Source organism: Sprattus sprattus, assembly GCF_963457725.1.
Source record: "Sprattus sprattus genome assembly, chromosome: 19".
Classification (NCBI taxonomy): Eukaryota; Metazoa; Chordata; class Actinopteri; order Clupeiformes; family Clupeidae; genus Sprattus; species Sprattus sprattus.
In genome coordinates, this window is record NC_137917.1 from 1,457,091 (window position 1) to 1,479,551 (window position 22,461).

Here is a 22,461-nt window from a genome sequence, read left to right on the forward strand (position 1 = left end):
GGTACCACCGGATTAGAAAAGGGTTGACTTTTAGCTCTACCAGTTTCTTGAGAAGGATGTCTGGCTGGATTAAGTTGAAAGCAGAGCTAAAATCAACAAAAAGCAGTCTGGCATACGCATTAGGACTCTCTTGGTGCTTAAGAATGAGGTGGCCCGGTCCAAGGCGTTGTAGCTCTCCCGGAACCTCCTGCAGCAGTGCAGGTGATGGTAGTACTCCACTGTCCCGCAGTGCTAGCACCTCTGCCCAGCTGTACTTTAGCAGGCCGCTGTTGATGGACCCGTCTGCTAAACACCGGACGACTTGGCCCGACAGGATTAGCCATGCCACCACAAGCTCTGATCTTCTCCAGTTTAGTTTGCACACACGTAGCACACAGTTCACAGCACCAATTATGTCCAACGAGTTTGCACACTTAGTACACACATGGAAGACATAGAACACGGACTTAAAGGACGCCACGACAAACGAGTAGACGAACAAACAAACGAGTTGCGGCAAGAGCCCTTCTCCATATTGCCAGCAGAGCAGCGCCATCATGTCCCATATGTTACATCGCAGTCCACTGCGATAGGGAACCCATCCCAAACAAACATTAATGAACTCCTTTAGAAATCCTTTAACACAGTTGCTTCTGGGCTTTTTTGGCCAGCACTCGTTCCCAGGTGGAGCACTAATCAGCTAATCAGCCACTGTTTATTTATGTACGTTTCATGCAGACCTTTGATCAACAGTGTTGTTGCAGCAATGGACATGTCTTCTCCTCACGTGACTTGGTGGACCCATAGGGTATCAGATTTGGAGGTTGGCGTGGGTGTTTTGAGCGTGGTGCTTGACAATGGAGCACTGATTAGGGAGAGTGTGCTGTAAAACAGGTGCTTTGTGTGTATTTATTGAGTGTGTTGAAGCAGGAGCCGGCTCCGCTTCACAGCATTTCATTCATGTACATTTGCAGCTTTAAGGTAAATGTAATACATTTTTAAGTACTATAATAATACTTTTGTGAAAATAAATGCTCAAAAATGTGTCTGGATCTTTCCCCAGCTCTGAAATCTGTGAAAGGCGTTTCACTATAATCTGGCTGTATCAACAAATTTGGAAAGTGCCAAAGAGATGGGCATCACAGCTCAGTGACAGTAAGGGAAGACTCCTAAAGGGGCTATCTAGGCAGATAACATTGACAATGCTAATGATGCGGCACCTTCAGAACTTATTTATTTATATAAGTGATCAATCCTGATGGAATGGCATTACTTTATGAAATACATACGAAAAAAAACCACAGCACTTGAAACGTAAAAGCTATGAGCCACCTTGCTGCCACACTAAAGCAAGTGCAGTCATGCTTGCAGTCTGAGTTTTTGTCATATACAGCACAATGATCTTAATTCGGCTCTGGACCTTGACACATGTTATTTTAATGACCATTTGGTTGATGAGTAGCCTATTTTTACTGGCCTTTGGTGATGTCTGTGCTCATACTTTTAAGGAATATTGTTTGTCTTAAGGTTATTTACAGGAAATTATCATCCTCCTGTTCTACTTTGTATAAAGGCTTTACGGACACTCAAATGCACGCAAAAAAATCATACCATAAAACCATATTTTAATTCAGGTTTCTTGCCAAGGTGGAACGATTCCCACTCTGTGATATGACCGTCAGGTGACATTTTTCAAACTATACTGCCATCTACTGCCAAAACTTGAAAGTAATTATTTCAGATTATTTATGTGGAAAGCAAATAGTAGGGTGTAGCCCAATATATAATAATTGAAGTTAACCTTGGTGGATATTACAATTTTTCATACATCTGAATCTGATGTTTTTACTTGTGAAGTTTAAATGATGTGATAAACTCTAAATGTATGCTCACCGCAGTGACAAAAGTCCCACGTGTCTAGTTAAAGCTTAACATAAGAGATTCAATTCCTCAAGAAGCGAGACTGCTACTACCATCACTAAAGTGCCGAAAGCACAAAACGTTCCAACACAAGGGGGCGTTCGGGAACAAAGAATACGTTGTGTTCAATTGCGCCTTGGGCTTGGTTTAAAAATAAACAACCATCGTGTCGAAGGTCGTAGCATGGGACGTGGTCAACATGTACCAAAATAGGCTGAATATTAAAATACTACAATAGTTTTACCAGGATTTAGAACACAAAATCAGTAATGACCAGTGCAAATACAAAACAAAGGTTTGCAAAAACACCGTGTTTATTAAAGACACCAAATCCCTGAAAAACCAGGAATACAAAATACTTCGTTGCGAAGCATAGATACGTAATGTGAGGGAAGAGAAAAAGGAAGAACGAATTCCAGTTTGAATCCGAAGGAAAAGCACCAGTGTCTCTGTTGTATTGATGACGCACCCCCCCTTGTTCAAACCAGTCCGTGCTCATTTCAAACTTCTCGGAATTGGCATTGATATATATATATATAAACAAAAAAAAAACACCATACACCTGCCAAATTGTATTGGTCTTAAAAGGAATCTATACCTTAAAGTTCACAAGTCATTGTTGTCTTCCTTTTCTGTCATTCCATGAGGGCATTTTCAATTACAACCGAAATCCACATTAGGAAGGGAAAGGTATCAGCTCCGAGTTAAATACCTGCCACTGACCTCGTGGATCTTACCAGGCAACTCAGTAGCGTGATTTGTAAACAAGATCATGGTGCAGTATTCCCGTTTACTCAGTTCAGGTGATGTTAGGTTTGCTTCCTGCTACCAGACACCACATGTGTTCTCCGAGGTAGCTAGCTAGGATTAGCCAAGACAACAATAACAAGAGAGTCCAGGTAGTTTTCAGAAAATTAAAGCCCACGTTTCATGACAAAACACCTGGCATATAAACATGTAATTCTAAAAAAAATCAAACTCTGGATCGGGAACCACCTCCAGATTTTACAAAAGGGGAAAGAGAAATGAGCTGGCGTCAACAGGACACCTCAGCCAACTGATTCATTAGCTAGCTGACACGTTTCAACAGGCTAGCTTAGTATGATGTTTGTAATGTCATTAGACAAATGTTGACCTCCAAAATAAGCTACGTTATTCAAATCACCATCATCGCAACCATTCAATGGATTGCAACTGTAAACGTTTGCCATTTGCGTGTCACCGACTAGCTCTGTTGATTGTCAACAGTTTTTTGACGTTCACCACGTTCTGATGTAGAAAACTGAAGTCGTCTGACGGCCTCTTTTATCAGATTGCCAGACAAGATTAATTCCTGAAGTAACTGATGAGGATCATCCCCGGTGACATCAGTCCGCTTTCGATTCCAAGTTTTGAAATTGTTCCATTCTTGATCACTGGACCCAGGGTAAGGACTAGCTCTGTTTCGTATTCCTCGACTGCGAAGTCGAATACAGCACCCTGTGCGCCGTGGCTGGGCCGCACTGTTGTTGTTGTTGGTCTGTTTGACGTTGCTACTGCCGTTGCTGTTGAGACCGTGGAGACACGACATCGTCTTTTGGTTTGTGCTATTGTTATGTAGCTGCAAAGCTTCGCCGATTTTGGTAACCAAAGCATCCACCTCTTTAGAATCGACGGTAACAGACTGCTCCAGCAGAATGTAGTTTTCTTTTCGACAAGGCATGGTATATTCTGTCTGTGTTTTAAGACGATTTTGAAAATGAATGAGAGCGTACAACCGGTATCCCCTCTCGCCACGCTGCTCAGCAAAGAACAACCCTTCAGCTTGATTTGTAAACAATAGGTGACGCAGGTTCCGGAATGTACCATTGCAGTTAGGGATATATGTTACGTAGAATGTCAAAGATCTTACACCTACACCGAAACTATACATATAACTTCATGTCAGTCACAAAAAATACTTTTAACATATGTATCACTGAACACGTGAATGCTCAGGGTTTATCCTGAAATGACTTTTAACAACAAGAAATAGGACTAGACCCCTGTTTGGATAACAATGGTAGCGTCCAAAGGGCTGGAGCCGAGAAAACATTACATAATTGTAACTGAAAAATGTTCTTTGATGAAGTCGAAACAACCACGAGGTGTGGAAGATCTTTTGCGATAGCCTACTCATTAAGTTACAGATAATAAACACCTGATAGTTTTCTTTTTTAATTTCATATGTATAGTCAATTTGCCCAAAAGACAATGTTGTTGGGTATTGAAATAATGTAGATAGATGGACTTTAATAATCCCAAGAGAAATTTAGGTCATGTAGGTTAATGCATCTTAAATTAGGCTATATGCATTAAGCCAAGATTATATGTTATGGCAATTGTATTTTTATGGAGCCTATAACATGTCTGGATATGACTACTGTTTTCACATTTCTGAAATTAGGCTACGTGAACATATACGAGTCAAACCGTCTATTTGAAAATTGAATGTTCAGAAACGGCATTCTGGACAACCTTGCACTTTTATTCTTTGCATCAGGGAGTAAAAATGGAGGCGAGGTTGTCGTACACCTCAACTAAACACGACGTTTCTTGAAATCACCCAAGTGGTCAAATCAAAAGCATGATTGCCATATAAGGAATCCAAACATGTCCACGTGGTACATTGACTGAGCTCGGTAATGGCGAGTCTTGGCGACGCTACAGTACCTGTCAGCTTGATGGGAAAACGACAGTCAGACACTGCTTGTTTACGTCAAAGTCTTTCCTACTGACTGACTGTTTGTAGTGTCAGGTAGTGAAGCATTGGTGTTGCCAACATTCAGCATAGCCTATACATCAGCGTAATATCAACAGTCATTTAGGCTGTCTTCAATCGCGTTCGCGCGATCTGTCTGTTTGCTGTTTTCCCCATCATAAGCCTATTATCAGTGTATGTCTATGCTTTCAATGAGGCGGTGTGTTGACATTCGTCTGAAGTCTATAGTCTATGCGGAGGCCTACGTTTTTATCAGAGTTTTGCTCCAGAAAGAGGCGTGGACTATCCATGAAATAGTAGTACGTGCCGTTTCTTTCAGTAAACTTTGATATGAGTCATGCCAAAGGGAGTGCAACGAGTTCATTGCCAGGCCCTTTCCAAAAAAATAACTAATGATAAAGATATTTAGATTAAAAACTAGCTGATTAAGTGCACAAACATTCGGCCCTCATTGCTATAGGCTATATCCTGAAGTAATATGAATAAACGATTATCCTACGATCATTAATGTGTATAGGTTTACCTCTTTTTGTTCACCCTGAACAGTCACTTGAGAAACTTGCCTCAAAATGTTCTGTGCTAGGGTACAGGGCTGCCACATACACCACTTCCTTCTCATTTCAAAGAAAAACAGCCGGGCTACTGAGAACTGGTCTGTTAAAGAGTTCAGGGTGTTCGTTTCTATTTGAGGTATTTGAAGAAACCTAGCAGACCTTCTGCAGTGGAGAAGCAAGCTTGTAATTGTAGGTTATCTGATATCGCATCATTATGTTTTCATATATAATGCCTTGAAATGGATGCATGATTTTTTTCACAAGTAGATTCAAGATTTCTAATGGTCTCGTGGAGTTGTATTGCTTGCATTGTCTGCCTAATGGTTGCAACATGTGCTAGAGACTTCATGTTCAGCAGTGTTCTTACAGCAGCTGGCCATTCATTGCGACTTGGGGGGACCCTCTGCAAGCATAATGTGACCAATCAAAACCCTTTACTGTGTGAGACTGATCTCATTGGCCGACACCGAAAATCACAGCCCTGCCCCATCACATTGCTTGCATGGATGTTCCTCAATCTCACCGTCAACTATTACACAATACTGACATTTAACAGTACAAAGGAATGTAACAGAGTAGCAGGAGCATTGTATAGAACCAGGAAGTTAAATATAAATGGTAATCTATAGCATGGTCTACTAGAACAATAGAACATCAGTTTTGTGCATAGTGTCTTGTTGAACACATCCAAACATATGATACATTTCTTCAGTAAACCTGGTTTTGACATTGCAGAGAGCGAGGCAAAGGTAAGGTAGGGCATGGTATGAGTCCAATGCTTATCTGCACCCCGCTGAGCTGTGTAGAGGGCTCACAGCCGTGCCGCTGCTCCACAGCTCATTCATCAGCTGTGTTCCCTCAGGAGCCCATTTCTCAGAAGATTCTCAGAAACCAGACCGGAGGGTGACTGGGTTTGTTTTTTTCTCGATCAGCCACTCATGCGGTTGTGTGTTTTTAGCTCCCCTCTGATGCAGCTGTGGTCGACTCATGCCATGGAAGATAACTATAATAAGATATATACATGCGCTCTTCTGACATTACCAAGCTGTTTAGAATTGTATTACAGAAGCCACTCCCCATTCCATTCTGAAACACTCGAAAGCATTGAAACCTGTCTTATCTTTGATCACGGATGTTATGACAGACATTATCAGTTTCTAAAGAACACGGAAGTGGACAGCCTGTACCAAATGAGTATGAGTTATTGGTATGGGTTATATCTCTGGCAACTTTTCACAAAGGCTCTGAGCTAGATCAGAACCTAATAAGATAAGCATGTGTTAAGATGTTCCAGTTGCCCTGTGAAGAGATTTGGAGTTTAACATTCACATGCAGCTACTGGAGTTTCTTCAGCATGTATCCTGTCTAAGATGCCCTGGCAGAGAATGTTTCTCTCATTATCATCAAAACACAAAAGCCGTCACAACCATGTTACCTAGGAGATAATCCATATGCAAGTTGAATGTATAAACAGAGTGGGAGAAAAACACTTCCGCTGCATGCAGATTCGTTTGTCCTATCCTTTTAAAAGCAGTCTGTTGGAGATTAATGGGCCTATTCACTTTCTCTGGCTGCACCAGTCCAGCAAACTACTGTATATATTTTGGATAGGCTCGCTACAAGTAAACTGAAACTGAGTCCATCCATCTTGGGCAAAACTGTTGCAGCTTAAAAAAAAACAATTAAAAAAGCACATGCTTAAATAGCATTTCCTTGACAATAACAGATTTATATCACGTCTTAGATTCACGTCTTGCCTGCGTCGGCCCCTTTTTCTAGACTTGCGCCATTTTTTACGCAAGCCTATTGTTCTGGGTGTGAATTGCTTGGCAACACCCGCAACCATTAGGGAGCATGAATTGCTATGAGTAAATTTTGCGCAACAATGTGACACCAACCCAGTAGGAGTTAAATCTCTCAGAGGACTGTGGCAGCAGGAAGAACAGGCCACTGGCAGCAGGAAGTACAGGCCAATGGCAGGAGGCGGGACAAGGCTGTAGAACGAAGGCGGCGACACCAATAAGGATCCAGGACGTTGTGGATTAGCCTCAAGTGCAAAGTAAGACTGAAGAAGATACATTCACATGTCTAAACTTTGCTTTGGTTCGCACAACATCGCATTAAGACAGGGATAAACACTTTTAATAACGTGCTTTCAAATACGATGATGCAGGTAACAAGCCAGGCTTCCCGGTTCTATCTAAATAGGCCTAATAAAACGTAAATTATTTCAGCAATTGAAGATGCATGAGTTCTTTTCCTCACGCATATCGCTCCAGAACATTGTAGACAAATTATTTGCAAGCCAGTTAGACATCTGCTAAGTGTTTTTTCACTGAGGTTTTTTGTCAGATCAGCAGGACTGAATAGATTCTACCTTCAATCCAGTTTGTGAGGTATTGCGCAATCTGAGATGAGGCACAGCTCGTCGTTGCCTCACCGTCTTGCTGTCTTCTGTCTGTTTGAACAGGACATGCGCAAATTCTGCGATTTTGATTATAAAACTGCTCGAAATGATTGGAATCATGCAGAAAATACATTAATATCACAGAACAGTAGAAAATATTTATTTCCTTTGATCGTTATTAGTTTTTTTTTTACTTTTATGATGACAGGTGAGGCTCTGCCTCCCCTGACCGCACGTCCGTGCTCTAGCATAGAAACGTGGGCGCGGAGCCAAGCTGTTGCTTCACTGAATAGGCATCAATTCGTTATTTGAAGTAACCTATCATGGTCATTCCCTGGCTATTTAGCCTAGTTTTTGCGTTTGAATGAATGGAAATATGTATACATTTACATTATTGGTTTATTATTGTGTACAGTGTAGTCTACTACACACATACTGTACATCATGTTATCCTTGGCTTTAAACTGTTCATATTTATAGAGTGGTTCTGTGGACTTTAAAGCACTGATGTGTCAGTGCACCTGGCGTGGGTTTGTGTGCGTGTCATGATGTGTGTCGGGGCGATATAGGGGACTCATCCTGGTAATTAGCCCCCAGGCCTCAAAATGTCTTAATCCGGCCCTGATTGGAACACGCTGATGTGTAGTGAGATGAAGCTCAGATGTTGGTTGGGAGATTGGCAACACCCAGCTTTTTGGACCAGCGAAGGAGGATGGCTGTATTTTGAACCCAATTGATCTGTGGCTAGTACTCTCAGATCATTTCTCTTCTCAGTAAAGAAGAGGTAATAAACATAAGGCGAGTGGGAAGATGTGTATTGTGTGAGTTGGCTACCCCAGGAAAGGATCGAATAGTGACTGGTATGGGTAGGATGGTAGGAGGGGGAGTTTGTTTTTTTACATCTGTGACATAGGGGGAGGTTTGGGCTTGTTTGTGTTGATGTGTATCAGAGAGAGAGAGAGAGAGAGAGAGAGAGAGAGACACCACAGGGGGGAGGGGGTTTAAACTCTGGTCTATCAGCAGTTTGTTACTCTGTCTGTATAGTGTCATCTCCTAGCGAAGGGAAGGAGGGAGGGATTATGGCTGGGCTGTCTTTAGAGTGGCCATTTCCTCACTCACTCACTAAATCCCATTCAGGCTATTGGAGGGTGAAGCCCTGATGGGTTTGCCAAATTGCATAGGATTGGTAGAGATAGAGCAGACTATTTGGTACTGTTTAGTTGCCATAGCTATCAGTCTCTTATTATAATTATATATGTGATAAATTAGCTGCTATGCTGTGTAAGGAGAAAATATAGCACAACAGAAAAGGTATTAATACAGTGCTTTTTGCAGGAGTGTAATTTGATGTGTTGAATGGAATGAACATTGATTATATTGAAAAGTGGCATGCACATTTAAAATTAAGTTTTTACATTAAATACCTACATAAGAAAACATTCATCCATCACATCAATTGAAAACGATCATAAAGGATGACTAATGCACATGTACTCGATCACCAATATATGAACCTTGTTGACGTGAACATGTGTTTGTTTTGGTTAAAGCCATATTTCGAACTGCCCGTAAGCATTTCTGAAGCTAGGGCTTTTTCTTACCCGCTGTTCCTCTCTTGCTGTCACTCACTCACACACACATTCCCCCCCCCCCCCCCCCCCCCTTTCCTCCCTCCTCGTGAGTACAGGCCAAGTTTGTGTTGTGGCCGGCAGTAGCACGTGTTCCAGCACTGCACCGGCTGCCCTCTGTTACTCAGCCACTGCCAACTCATGCTCCATGTGGCGGTGCACGTTAGGTCCTTCACACACAGACACACACACACACACACACATACACACACACACACACACGCACACACGCACACACACTCCTCCCTCTCCTATCTTGCCTCCAGGTCTAGGCCAATCCCTGGCCAGCTTCCAGTGCAAAGGCCAGTGGTTGGGTGCAACTCCTGGAAATCCAACAGTCAGCAGGCTTCTGCTGATCATGTTCATCTCCCGCTCTGCTAAATGTACACACTGTCTTACGCACACACGTGCACTACTGGTCTGAACCCCGTGCCAGACTTAGGCCTGATATGAACGGTTGAAATGGCATTGGCGGGGCGGGTAACTCAATCAATGTTTGAGCTGTCTTGTTTTGAAATGGGCTACCTCACCAGCTATTTATGGCGTTGTCTGTTTTCTTCTAAGAATAGGATGGGTAAACAGCTGCTCTGAGTGGTTCTGTTTGTGTGTGTGTGTATGTGTGTGTGTGTGTAGTTGTGCGTATGTTTGCCATGTCTGGATGGGTGAGTAGCACAGAGAGATTGATAGACAAACAGAAGATTTGTCAATCATTACTCTGACAATAAATAGATTGACAGCTTCTGTGTAATGGTTGTGCTATTTTTGAGATACAAAGAATACCTTTTATACAGATTAGAGATTTTTACTATTTGGAGAATCAGACTGTTTGCATGTCCTGCTATGATGTTAAGATGAATTAGTGCCAGTATTTTGTTCAGAGATGTCCATGTAGGGCACATGTCTCTGGCTCTCTGACACATAAGATAAGATAAGATAAACTTTTATTAATCCCGTTAGCAAAATTCAGGTGTCTTAGCAGCAAGATTTATGAAATGAACAGGACAACAGGAATGGGACACAAACACAAAATTAAAATAAAAACTGTCCAGCTTCCTCCGCATTCTCTCCTCGCCAACTGCCTTCAGACCATCCAGTTAGGAGCTGGGGGGCTCCTCCTCTCGCTCCGCCAGTAGTCCACCAAGAGCTCCTTGGTCTCTCCGACGCTGAGCTGGAGGCAATCGAGTGTATACCCACACAAAGAAAACAGACACACACTGATGTCAATCTCAAGACCATTCTTTGTCGCTAGATCGATCTCAACGTCAAAATTCCAAGACTTCTTGGCCTAAGGCATACATTGTTTGGGTCTAGACTATAGACATAAGGACACTTCTCATCCCCAAACCTCAAAACAGTGAATTTAGTTTGTATTCCCATGCAAAGTTCTGTCAGTGCCTGCAACCTTTGCTCCTGTTGAGTATGTGTTTAATGGTCAAGGTCTCATCGTGCTTCACCATGCTTGAATGGGAGCAAAGATGCTGCAGTGTTGATACTAAGATGCTCTAAGATGCTCAAGGCTAGGGTGTTGAGGGTATACTTATTATGGTCTTTGCATTTCTTTATTACTTGTAATCCTTGATCTTGTGACACACACAAACCCACAACAGCAGCAACAACAATAACAACAGCATCTCTACTGGAGAGTTACTGGACACACTATAAGCATGTCAATTATCACTGAACTTGATACCAATAATGCAAATTAAATAACTATGGCATGAACGTCATACTTGAAGGATGAAGAATTGATAGACTAAGAAACCTAGAAGGTCATGTCTGATCTAATCAATCAGAGATTGCGGACATGAAAACCGTTGTCAAACCAACTGAGTCATTAAACCCAAAGAGGTGCAGATGAAGCTGCTAGTGTCTGAACCACTCATGTCTGAAAAGATTCACAATCTGCCATGAGGACTCTCTTATTTGTGAAGAGCCATGACACTGTGGCCTCCACAGTAAAGATTAGATGAGTGTGCTTATTCCCCTTTACACTCATCTGCAGCTTCATATAACCCTAACACCCCCTCTCTATCCTCCACCAAGACATATGGCAGGCACAGAGCTCAACTTTGGGGACATGACATGAACAGTTGGCGGGGGTTGGGGGTCACATATATGTTCACAGAAAATGCCACACTCACAACACAAAAATGTACACTATGACTGGTATGTCCCTTTACAGGAAGACATGTCTTGGTAGCAAAGTGTGATGTAACACACACACACACACACACACACACACACATTCTCACACACACACACACACACACACACACACACACACACACACACAGGAATGTGTACAACCCTAGAACTTTACTGTACACGTCTGTGTACAGTAAAGAAGTTATTCACATTCACACTTGTACAATATAAGCATGTCTATATACATACATATACATACACCAGCTACACACTTACACAGACAGAGAATAAGAGCGAGATGGAGAGAGAGAAACAGCTGTTCTCCAACTGCCCAGAGTTGTTTATCTGCCTGTTTGGCAGCTATGATGCTTTACACAGTCTGTTGACACCACACCCCACACACCCCCACAGACACACACACACACCCCCACACCCCCACAGAGACACACACACACACACACACACACACACACACACACACACACACACACACACACACACACACTTCCATGGTGTACACATCACTGTTTGGTGTGATAGGTTTCTATTTCTTTGCAACGCCTGAGTTGTAAACAAAGTCTCTCCCACCGTGGACTCTGAGCTTGTGACTGTGTGATAAGTGTGGTGTAAGTGTATGCAGTGGAGGAGAGTGTTCCGGAAGGAGTTTCACACCTTGAGAAACATGTTTCAACAGTGTAGGGACAACAAACTTTTGGTTCCAGTTAATAAGGCACACTATAGCCCTCAAGCAAAGGGGAATGGGTGTGTTTGTCTGTGTTCCAACGCTTGTGTTTATACATGGTACAACACCGTGAAGGTTATGTTGTTTTGAAAAAATAAATGAAATGATGGTATGACATCAGTGGTTACTTGAGGAAAAATACTGCTCCCTCCCCCCCCCCCCCCTCCCAGCTATGAGAGTTGTTTTTATATCCCCGTGATCACCCTGAAGGTCCTTTGCTACGAGCCACGCCCCACCACCTTGGTATGTGTTCTGTCACAATTCCAAGTGAGCAGTATAGTCACACATGGATTCCACCACTCTCCTGCCCACCACAAGGCAACAAACGGTACGGTGATTGGGTGTGTTCCTTCAAAGACTCCCCCGATTGGTTCATTTGTTTGAATAAACACCGACAGCACGTGCTGAAAGGGGTGAATGAGGTCGGCCTTCCTGTTTTTTTTCTTTCTTGTATCATTCTCTGCCATGTCCTGCTTGAGTGCTCTCTAGTGTTCAAACTGGCTGGGTAAGGTATGTGTACAAGCCTGGAACTTCCTGTACACTTCTGTGTAAACAATTTAATTAATGCAGATATTCAGTCACTCATGTACAATATAGCACCAACTTAATCTGTGTTTCCTCTTTAAAGTGGTCACACTGTTTTTTTTCTTCACATTCCACACATTGGTAAGATAAGAATTACAAACAAAATGTGACTTAAAAACGTGGGTGTACAATAAATGCCTATAACCTCTAGAGGGCAGTATATACAAAGAATAACATTTTCTTGTTTTAATCTGAAGCATTTGCACTGGACTAATGTATAAAATAGACTGTTTTCATCTAGAAACCCTCCAAGTGAAAACAGTGACCTTTACTGTTTGATGAGTGATGAGAACATATGGTAGGAGGAACAGTGCTATTTTGTCTTAATCCAGGCGTGAAACACACCACAAAATGTAACAGTTGTTTTCAGTAAGTGGATTCTCCTGTACTTTGCAGTAGCTTTCCCTGTATTTCAGTCCCTGGAAAAGGGGAGCCTTTTTCTGTGAAGTCTCCTGTGGATGGAACAACCTCCTACTCACAGAGCAGCCCAGTGTAGTGCTGGTTGCTCAGTGGCTTTAGAAGGTTAGACTAGGTTCGCTGAGATACAATAAAGTGTGCAGTTAAGTGGCAGTCCATGTCTTTGGAAAGCGTTCGTGCAAATGTGTTCCTGCCACTCCCTGAGGTGAGAGCTGAGAGCTCACAGCTTTGGTGACATGGTCCTAAAAACACTCAATTTGTTGATGTAGTTGTCCTGACAAAGGCTTTGTTGGCCTCAAACAGATCTGTGAGGTTGTGCTACATGTTCAGTATATATCTGTGTTATCATCCAGGCGCAGGGACAGATTGGGTGTGGGGAGGTGTCCTCATATTTTGCAGTGTAAGAATGGGGGGAGATAGAGGGAGATGTGTTATTGTCTTGTCTGGAAGTATGCACATGTGTGTGTGTGTGTGTGTGTGTGTGTGTGTGTGTGTGTGTGTGTGTGTGTGTGTGTGTGTGTAGTAGAAGTGTTTGTGTCTATGTTCTTGTTGTGAGTATCTCTGTTTTGTGAGTTTTATGCTCTGGAGACGAGGGGCAGTCTTAGCTTGTATGGTAGCATGTGGAGCTCTCTACTGTGACAGTGCAACGTGACTACGCTAAATGTCAATGTAAGCCAATCTCCTGCCTGGCCATCTGGATTGGAATCGGGTGTGGTGTTCGGGTACGGGCTCCTCCTTAACCCTATACAGACAGAGGCTTTTGTTGTGCTCTCTCTATATCTCTCTCTATTCATCTATCTATCTATCGATCTATCTATCAACTGTATCTTTCTATGTCCCTCTTTCCACTGTCCAGGAATAGTCTGTCGGTCAGGGCAGACTGGCAAACAGGCAGAAAGGCTGTGGCTTGTTTCATAACCCGGCATCAGAAAGGGACATGGGTTTATGGCTCTGCTGTTGGTGGTGAGGTATCGACATGCACAGGCTAGCTTTGCAAGCAGTACATTCCCATCCCGTCCCGTCCATCCTCCTCCTGTCCACAGCTCCTCTGGCACAATGGAGCGCTGCCACATCCGAGGCCAGAGTGCTTGTCAGTGATTTGTGAATGTGTCCTTAATGTTTCGTAAGTGAGTCTGATGTGTGTGTGTCTTTGTGAATGTACCTATACCTGTCTCTGTGTATGTATGTATGTGTGTTTGTGTTTGTGTATATGTGCTTGAGTGTTTGTGTGCATAACAGTATGACAGAGGTTGTGTTTGTCAAAAATGAAAAAGGATGAGTGTAAAGGCATATGCTTGTCTGTGTACATCTGTTTACTTATAAAGTGTGTGCATGTGTTTGTGTGTGTACGAGCATAAAGGGAAGGTCTGTTTGTGTGCATTTCTCAGAGGGTCCTTGCGCCTGACCAGCGTGCTTTACGGTTTTGTCCCTGGCTCCTGTTTGGCAAATAGCTGTCTCACATAAACATAAATAACTTCACCCCATCTCTGACACTATAGCCCAACGGGCCGCTTCAATCAGGACCATCTGTAATACAAACAAACGCAGCGGGACGGCCCATAAGTCCAGCAGCCTAACCAACATGTCCAGAACAAGGCCTGTGGGTGTGAGTGGAGAGATGGGAGGTTTACAAGAAGATGAGCAATCCAGCAGCTGCTCACTCAGGGCATAAATCTGATACATAGGTTACACAAAACCATTGGGTCAAGGTACCTTAGCACCTTTTAGCTCTATCTTCTGAAGAATGCTGAGGATACTCTTATTTTTACTTCATAACGTATTTGAACTGATTGCAGACTCGCTTACTTAACTAAAAAGTCCACTAAACCACAGTTAACTATCATTAACTGGACTTTCACATGAACCAAATGCAGACCTTACACCCATGATTAAATGTAATCCACCGTTCTGTTATGTAGTGTACTGTGCATTATCTACAAATGAAATCTGGAAACGGCCACACATACTGAGCGAAATGTGTTTGTGAGGTGGTGGTCTGTTTGAAACTTGTCTCAAGATTAACCTTTGTAATGGAAAAAACATTTAGCGTTTTTGATGTCGATGTTTTTCTCAAACCTAAAGTTATGAGTTAAAGATTTAGACTTCAGGCAAGACATGACAGGTGAATAGGGTCAAAAATGTGACTAATAGATATAACCATAAAACTTCTCCAGTTTATTACTTACATCAAGACAATTGTTTGTATTACACGTTTTCTGAAATGTTATGGTTAAAGAGGTAAAATGTGGCATTATATAATTAAATAACAGAAATCTGAACACTGGATAAAGCCAGGTTCAAAATTCTTGTTTTATTTTGTCGATATATTAGAATCAAAGGTTTTTACACAGGGAATTCTGGATACCTCTTCTTATCTCTCTTTAAACCAGGAAACAGTTTCAAAGCCATACAAAATCCATTAGTGCCATGTTTTTAAGAAGATTATGTAAATCAGGCTTTGAATGATGAACTTCTGGATTTTTCAACCTGGGCAGACACAGGTGTTTCTCTGTGGGGATCTTTTCCATGTAGTCAAACCCTTATAATAACATTTACGAGCCCGTCAGTGGCTAAAACGAGCATTTTATTTTGATGTGCATGCTTGCTCCATAGGATACCATTGTGCAGCTGTTTTGCAATTGCCAGTTTTAGCATTCTAACTCAATACTGGACGGATAATTAAAACTTAATTGTCGCTAGTAAAAATGTTGACCCAAAATTATCTAAAAATAGTCCAGTCCAGTCCAAATCCAAAAGTTTCCCTTTAAGGTTACATATCATGTATAAATGGATTAACCTAGCAAACACTAACTTTAGCTATTTCATATGTGGCAGATTAGTATAAGATTGATTGGAGTATTGGGGAATAATCTAGTTGGCCATAACTGTTTATCCAGTTAGTTGTAGCCCATATTTGCTTAAAAGAACCTATGTTTTGAGAGTCGGAGTAGGATACATGTGTCAGTTAATATGGCAGTGGAATTCTTTAAGTTCACAGAGTAGATGAAAACAGTGAAATGAAAACAGTTAAAATGCAAATCATGCAAGGTCAGAAAGGTTTCCTGCACTGCAAAGAGTGAAATCTTAGTAAGATAAAATATCTTTAATCAAGGCAATGTATGCTTGTTTTTTGTCTGACAAGTTATTACTATTACTAGTCCTTGCTTATCTTAATAAGGGTTTATTACTTGTTACTGAGATTTTATTACTGGTTCTGAGCATGTTAATGCTTGAAACTAGAATTGCCATTATTATAAGGCAGTTTGATCCCCACTTACAAGTACAAAACTGCTTTGTCAAAGTCAGAGTTTCTTATTTCAAGCATTTTATCCTTCTCAGTCAAACTACACTAAAAACAAGTACATTTGCCTAGATACCAAAGATATCTAAGAATTATTTCCTCAATATGTAGGGAAAGGTGCTTATATTCAGCAAATGCTAGCAACATCCTTTTGAAATGAGTGTGCATGCTAGGCAATTCATCTTGAAATCAGTCAAGCTACACTAAAATCAAGAACATTGGCCTAGATGCCAAAAATATTTAAGAATTATTATCTCAACATAGAGGGGAAGGTGCTTATATTCAGCAAATGGTAGCAACATCCTTTTGAAATGAGTGTGCATGCTAGGAAATTCATCTTGAAATCAGTCAAGCTACACTAAAAACAAGAACATTGGCCTAGATGCCAAAAATATTTAAGAATTATTATCTCAACATAGAGGGGAAGGTGCTTATAATCAGCAAATGCTAGCAACATCCTTTTGAAATGAGTGCGCATGCTAGGCAATTCATCTTGAAATCAGTCAAGCTACACTAAAATCAAGAACATTGGCCTAGATGCCAAAAAAGATTTAAGAATTATTATCTCAATATGTAGTGAAAGGTGCTTATATTCAGAAAATGCTAGCAACATCCTTTTGAAATGAGTCTGCATGATATTCAATGTATCTTGAAATCAGTAAAGCTACACTAAAAACAAGCACATTTGCCTAGATACCGTAAGAAATATTTTCTCAATATCTGGGAATATTTTTTATTATTATTTTTCAAGCTTAACTTTTGGGCTTTTTGCCTTAATTCGGATAGGACAGTAGAGAGAGACAGGAAGCGGGCGATTGAGAAACGACTGCAAGTCGGTCTCGAACCTGAACTCTTACCTGAGTCCCCATCAGACCAATTCATGGTGCAGGGTTAATAGAGATTGTGAAGATAGCATTTGCAGCTGTTTTTACCAGCAACTGTGTCTAGGTTGAAGTTACTAATTCAAAATTATTTGAAGCATTCTTTGTGCTATCTGCAAAATCTATATTATTTCGATGATCAATTGCACATTTGCATTGACTTCAAAACTCTCCAAAAAATGCCAATATCCTCAACAGATGACTGTTTTAGGGAAGGAGCTGTGGCACACGCAGTAGCAACCCTGCACCATGAATGCGTCTGATGGGCATACAGGTAAGAGTTCAGGGTCGAGTCCGACTTGTAGTCATTTCTCAATCCCTCCCTCAAGCTAGCATCCTGTTTCGCACTACTGTTCTATCTGATTAAATGCAAAAAAGCCCAAAAATGAAGCTAATAAATAAAATAACAAAATCGCCGAATTTAAGCAAATTGTCCTAGATATTGAGAAGATAATTCTTATGGTATCTAGGCAAATGTACTTGTTTTTAGTATAGCTTTACTGATTTCAAGATAAATTGTCTAACATACATTCTTATTCCAAGATAATGGTGCTATTATTTGCTGAATATAGGCACATTTTTCTACGATTCTAGAAAATAATTCTTAATTTTTTTTGTTTTTAGGCAAATGCACTTGTTTTTAGAGAAGCTGAACTTATTTCAAGATAAATTGCCTAGCATATAGCCTCAATTCAAGAAGATGTTGCTACCATTTGCTGAATACAGACACATTTTTCTACATTTCGAGAAAAGAATTCTTAATTTTTTTAGTTTTTAGGCAAATGCACTTGTTTTTAGAGAAGCTGAACTTATTTCAAGATAAATTGCCTAGCATATAGCCTCAATTCAAGATGATGTTGCTGTCATTTGCTGAATACAAGCAAATTTTTCTACATTTTGAGGAAATAATTCTTTTTTTTTTTTTTTCATTTAGGCATATATACTTGTTTTAGGTGTAGTTGTACTGATTTCAAGATAAATTGCCTTATATAGCCTCATTTCAAGAGTATGGTGCTAACATTTGCCAAATTTCAGCACAATATCCTACATTTTGAGAAAAACGTCTTACTTATTTTGACAAACGTACTTGTTTTTAGTCTGGCCACAATAGTTTTAAGATATATTTGGGTTCTTTGAGGCTAGCTATTTTAACTGTTTTTTGAAAGTCAAATCTTCCTGTTCTGTTGGCAAATAATTTATCTTATTTTAAGCAATATTTGCACCATTTTATTACTTTTGTTTTCTTGTTTTTGAAAGCTGATTTTTTTGCAGTGTGGGAGCTCATTTAGCCAGCTCTACTGTGGGGAAGTAGTAGAGGAAGCCTTATCATGAAGCAAGCACTTCAAACGTGTTTGACCCTGCATCAAGGAGGTCACAAGACGGTTTTGGTTAGGAGGGCCAGCACTAGGGGGGGGTCTAACCCCCAACCCATCGTGGTTAAAAATTGGTCTCAGTGTGTCTGTTCATCATTTATTTTTAGAGTAACAAGCATTGCACATACAACTGGTGAAACAAACAGCTTCTTGGCCAGGCCCAGGTTGGTGCACAGTAGATCTTAAGATTTGTATTGATGGGATTTACTGGCATAAATGCTATCCATAATGCTGTCCATTATTAAATCATCCAATCATTCATTTATTGTGTGCATTCAGGTCTATTTATGCCCTATTTATTCTTGTCACCTCCAATGAAAATGTTTCATACATCCAAGCAAAGATTGAGAAACTGAAGGATTTGTATTGTGATGACTGTTTAAATCAACAAACTACTGTCAATGACTTGATTAAACAGACATTTTGGAAAGACAAGAAGGCAAAGTAACCAAAGCGATTCAGCAATATTTTAGCCATAGCTTATACTGTGTTCCATTTAGCCATAGCTTATACTGTGTTCCATTTACTTCAGAAGTCAGAGCTGGGAATGCCTTTACAACAGAGTTGACCGAAAACCAACCAGTGTTGACAGTTGTTAGCAATACCAGTTGATAACAATGCATTATGTGATATTTTGCGCATACGAGCACTGTAGCAACATGTCAACAGATAGAAGTTGGACAGTACTGTGTGTATGACTGATTTAATGAGGCACAAATTACTGCAGCTTTCATTCTTGTTAATGCGCAGAGCACCCATCCTGGATTCTGAAGGCAGGGTTGGTGAGGTTTGTTCCCTCAAGCTAATAGTTTTTGACATACTGATAGCTTTGATAGTGAAGCACATTTATTTGGGGGGTGTGAGGGACCAATGTGGCCACCCCACGTTTTGGGATGTGGGCTAACTGGAGTCGGCGGTGAAGTTGGAAAAAACCGGTGCAGCTGATGCTTGGATTGTTAAAAAATATATATATTGTTTTTTATTTTACCTGGGGAATCTCTTCCGATGACCCCCAAACATGTACACAAAACAAACATAAATCAAAACTCAAACAGTACTCAAAACTAGTCTCACAGTATTCAGTATTCAATCACAGTATTCAGTATTCAATACAGTATTCCTTCTCTCATGCCCCTCTCTGAAGGAATGAGGCACCCTTTAAATAATCCTGCCCCTTAGGTTAAATGTTACAATCATCCCTTGTTGGACCCAACCATTGTAGTGAGGGAGCCCTCACCAGATGTGTCCCACTCCCATGGATAAAATAATAAGTGGGATTTTACATAATCATAAGCCCATCACCAAGTTCACCAATTCACCCAAAACCATATATAATATTTGCAACATAGTGGGAACCAAACTACATTCCATGGATGGCAATGATAATAAATGGGTGAACAGTGATAGTGGTGGTTTAAGTGTTTTCTGTTCTACCGCGGGTAAATCGTGTTGCAATCACGTAATGGAGTCAGGGCCTGAACTATAGTGCCAACTCTCACTTGGTTAACAATGTTCATAGCCGTTTGGAAATGTTGGCTAGCAAAATACCTAGCTAGGCTTGTGTGTGTGCGCATGAGTCCTTGCCCTAGATGTTGTCTGTTCATTCATAGTGAACATAGACATATCTTCCATACTTCTTCACAAGAAGACAACAAAGTGTTTGTAGCCTTTTAAACAAGCACGTTGTTCTTTGATAGGCTTCGATACCCTCTCATCATCATACAATGAGGAGCGCACCTGCTCCAGTTTCTCATCAACCTTCATCAACTCCTTCTCTCTCACTTTGCCCCCCTCTTTCTTTTTGTGGCTCTTCCATTGTCTTCTTCCTCCCTAAAGAGTGATAACAGCAAAAAAAATAGCTCCATCGAAGAAAAAAAAAACCCACACTTTCTCACACTTCACCTCCCTTCTTTCTTCCGCTCTCTCTCTCTCTCTCTCAATTCTGCTTTCCTCCCTCTTTCTCCTCTCATCCTCTCTTGTGAGCCTGTACAACCTGTGTCCCTCTGTGGCACAGTGAGCTGTAATTGGTGTCCCTTCATTACAACCCCCCCCCCCCCCCCCTCGTTATCCCTGTGTGATCCGCTGTTGCCCCGGGGTGATGCAGCGCCAGCACAAACGCCTGCCCCATGCGAAGAAAAAAAAGAAAACACCCGCGCTATTTATAGCCGGCACAGATGCAGTACACAATGGCATCAAAGCTGGGAGTCATCTCTCCAGAGCCCTCTTTATTCTTCCAGATCCTAAATTAATTTGGCTCTCTACTGTGCCGTTGTCTCCTCCTCTCCTGGCTGCCCTTTACGCTCCTCCGGCCTGTGTCGGTATCCGTGACTGTTTTTCTACAAAGTTTCCAAATGCCCTGCAGATTTGCACACTCTGTTTGTTTGTTTGTTTCAGTAATGTTATGAACTAATAAGTTATCTTGTATGAGGAGATCTGACACACCAGGTGAAGGGCACTTTATTGGTCACAGACAGCCAGGTGAGGGCACCAGAACAGGGGTTGGGTGCTATTTGGCATTACCCTCTTCTAGGTGTCCCCATCTGGAGGTTGTACAGGATGAAATGTTTTTGTTTGTTGACAGGAACATATAAACTCGAACACTCACACAAAGTTTTCAAACCCCTCAGAAATGTCCAATTATCTGCATATACAGTATTTGGCCTAAAATGTGGTCAGATCTTGACCTAAGTGATACAAATATATAAGGAGAACCCAACAAGACAAATAACTCAAAAACTTCCATATTTTTCACTATGTCATCTATGAACTGAACAAAAAGGCCAGGTATAAAAATTATTTGCGAGGAAAAGTGTTTTTCCTCAGATTCCCAAAGATTATAACGACATAATGAGAATTGGGTGTTTAAATCATTGGGAATCAGATTTGAGTTAGGTGGGCCTATCCTTCGTAAGTTCATAGATCTGATTCTTCCCTCTCTGGCCTCTTGGCTAGTGTGTTTGCCATGCCTGGATCGAAAGAGCTATCTGAGCTATCAGAGAAAGAGTGTTGCTGAAGCTAATCAAGTGGGTGAAGGTTACAAGTCCATCTCCAAGGAATTGGGCCTACACCTATCCACTGTCAGACAGATTTCAAATGTAACACCATTGTTACTCTCCCAAGCAATGGTTGCCCGACAAAAGTAACTCCAAGAGCAAGGTGTAAGTTATTAGAGGAAGTCACAAAGAACCCTAGGGTGACATGTTAGGATCTGCAGGCCTCTCTTGCACTGGTAAATGTGAGTTCTCATCCATCCACCATCAGGCACACAATGGATGAGAATCAAGAATGTGCATGGGAGGATGGGGGGAGGAAGCCACTGCTCTCCAAGAAGAACATTGCCTTGTGTTCAAAGTTTGTGAAAAACAACTTGGATGAGCAAAAAGACCTCTGGGAGAATGTTTTATGGAAGATAGAACTTTTCAGCCTTAATGTGAAATGTCTGGCAAAAACCAAACACTGACTTTTAACATGAGAACCTCATCCCAAATGTGAAACAGCGAGGTGCTAGCATCATTGTTTTGCTACCTCAGGACCAGAAAGGCTTGTCATCATTGAGGGAACTATGAATTATACTGTCTACTACACAATTCTGCAGAAGCATATGAGAGTATCCATCACCTTAAGTCTAGGTCTTGTAGCAAGACAATGAATCTAAGCCGTTATACCAAAGAATAGTTAGAACTTAAGAAATTTCACGTTTTGGAATAACCAAGTCTGGACCCTAATCCTATAGAGATGTTGCGGATGAACCTGAAGTGGAGAGTCCATCCATGAAATCCCACATACATC

General features: G+C 41.3%; 1 protein-coding gene across 1 annotated transcript; it reads right to left on the minus strand.

Moving 5' to 3' along the window:
* Positions 1–2,195: 2,195 nt before the first annotated feature.
* Positions 2,196–3,669, minus strand: gbp (glycogen synthase kinase binding protein). Its single transcript, XM_080857715.1, has one exon. It carries the CDS (start codon positions 3,599–3,601, stop codon positions 3,125–3,127), a length of 477 nt encoding a protein of 158 aa, XP_080713841.1. The 5' UTR covers positions 3,602–3,669; the 3' UTR covers positions 2,196–3,124.
* Between the last annotated feature and the right edge of the window lie 18,792 nt (positions 3,670–22,461).

Coding starts and splice junctions, on each gene's coding strand:
- gbp (XM_080857715.1), bottom strand. CDS start 3,601: ATGCCTTGTCGAAAAGAAAACTACATTCTGCTGGAGCAGTCTGTTACC.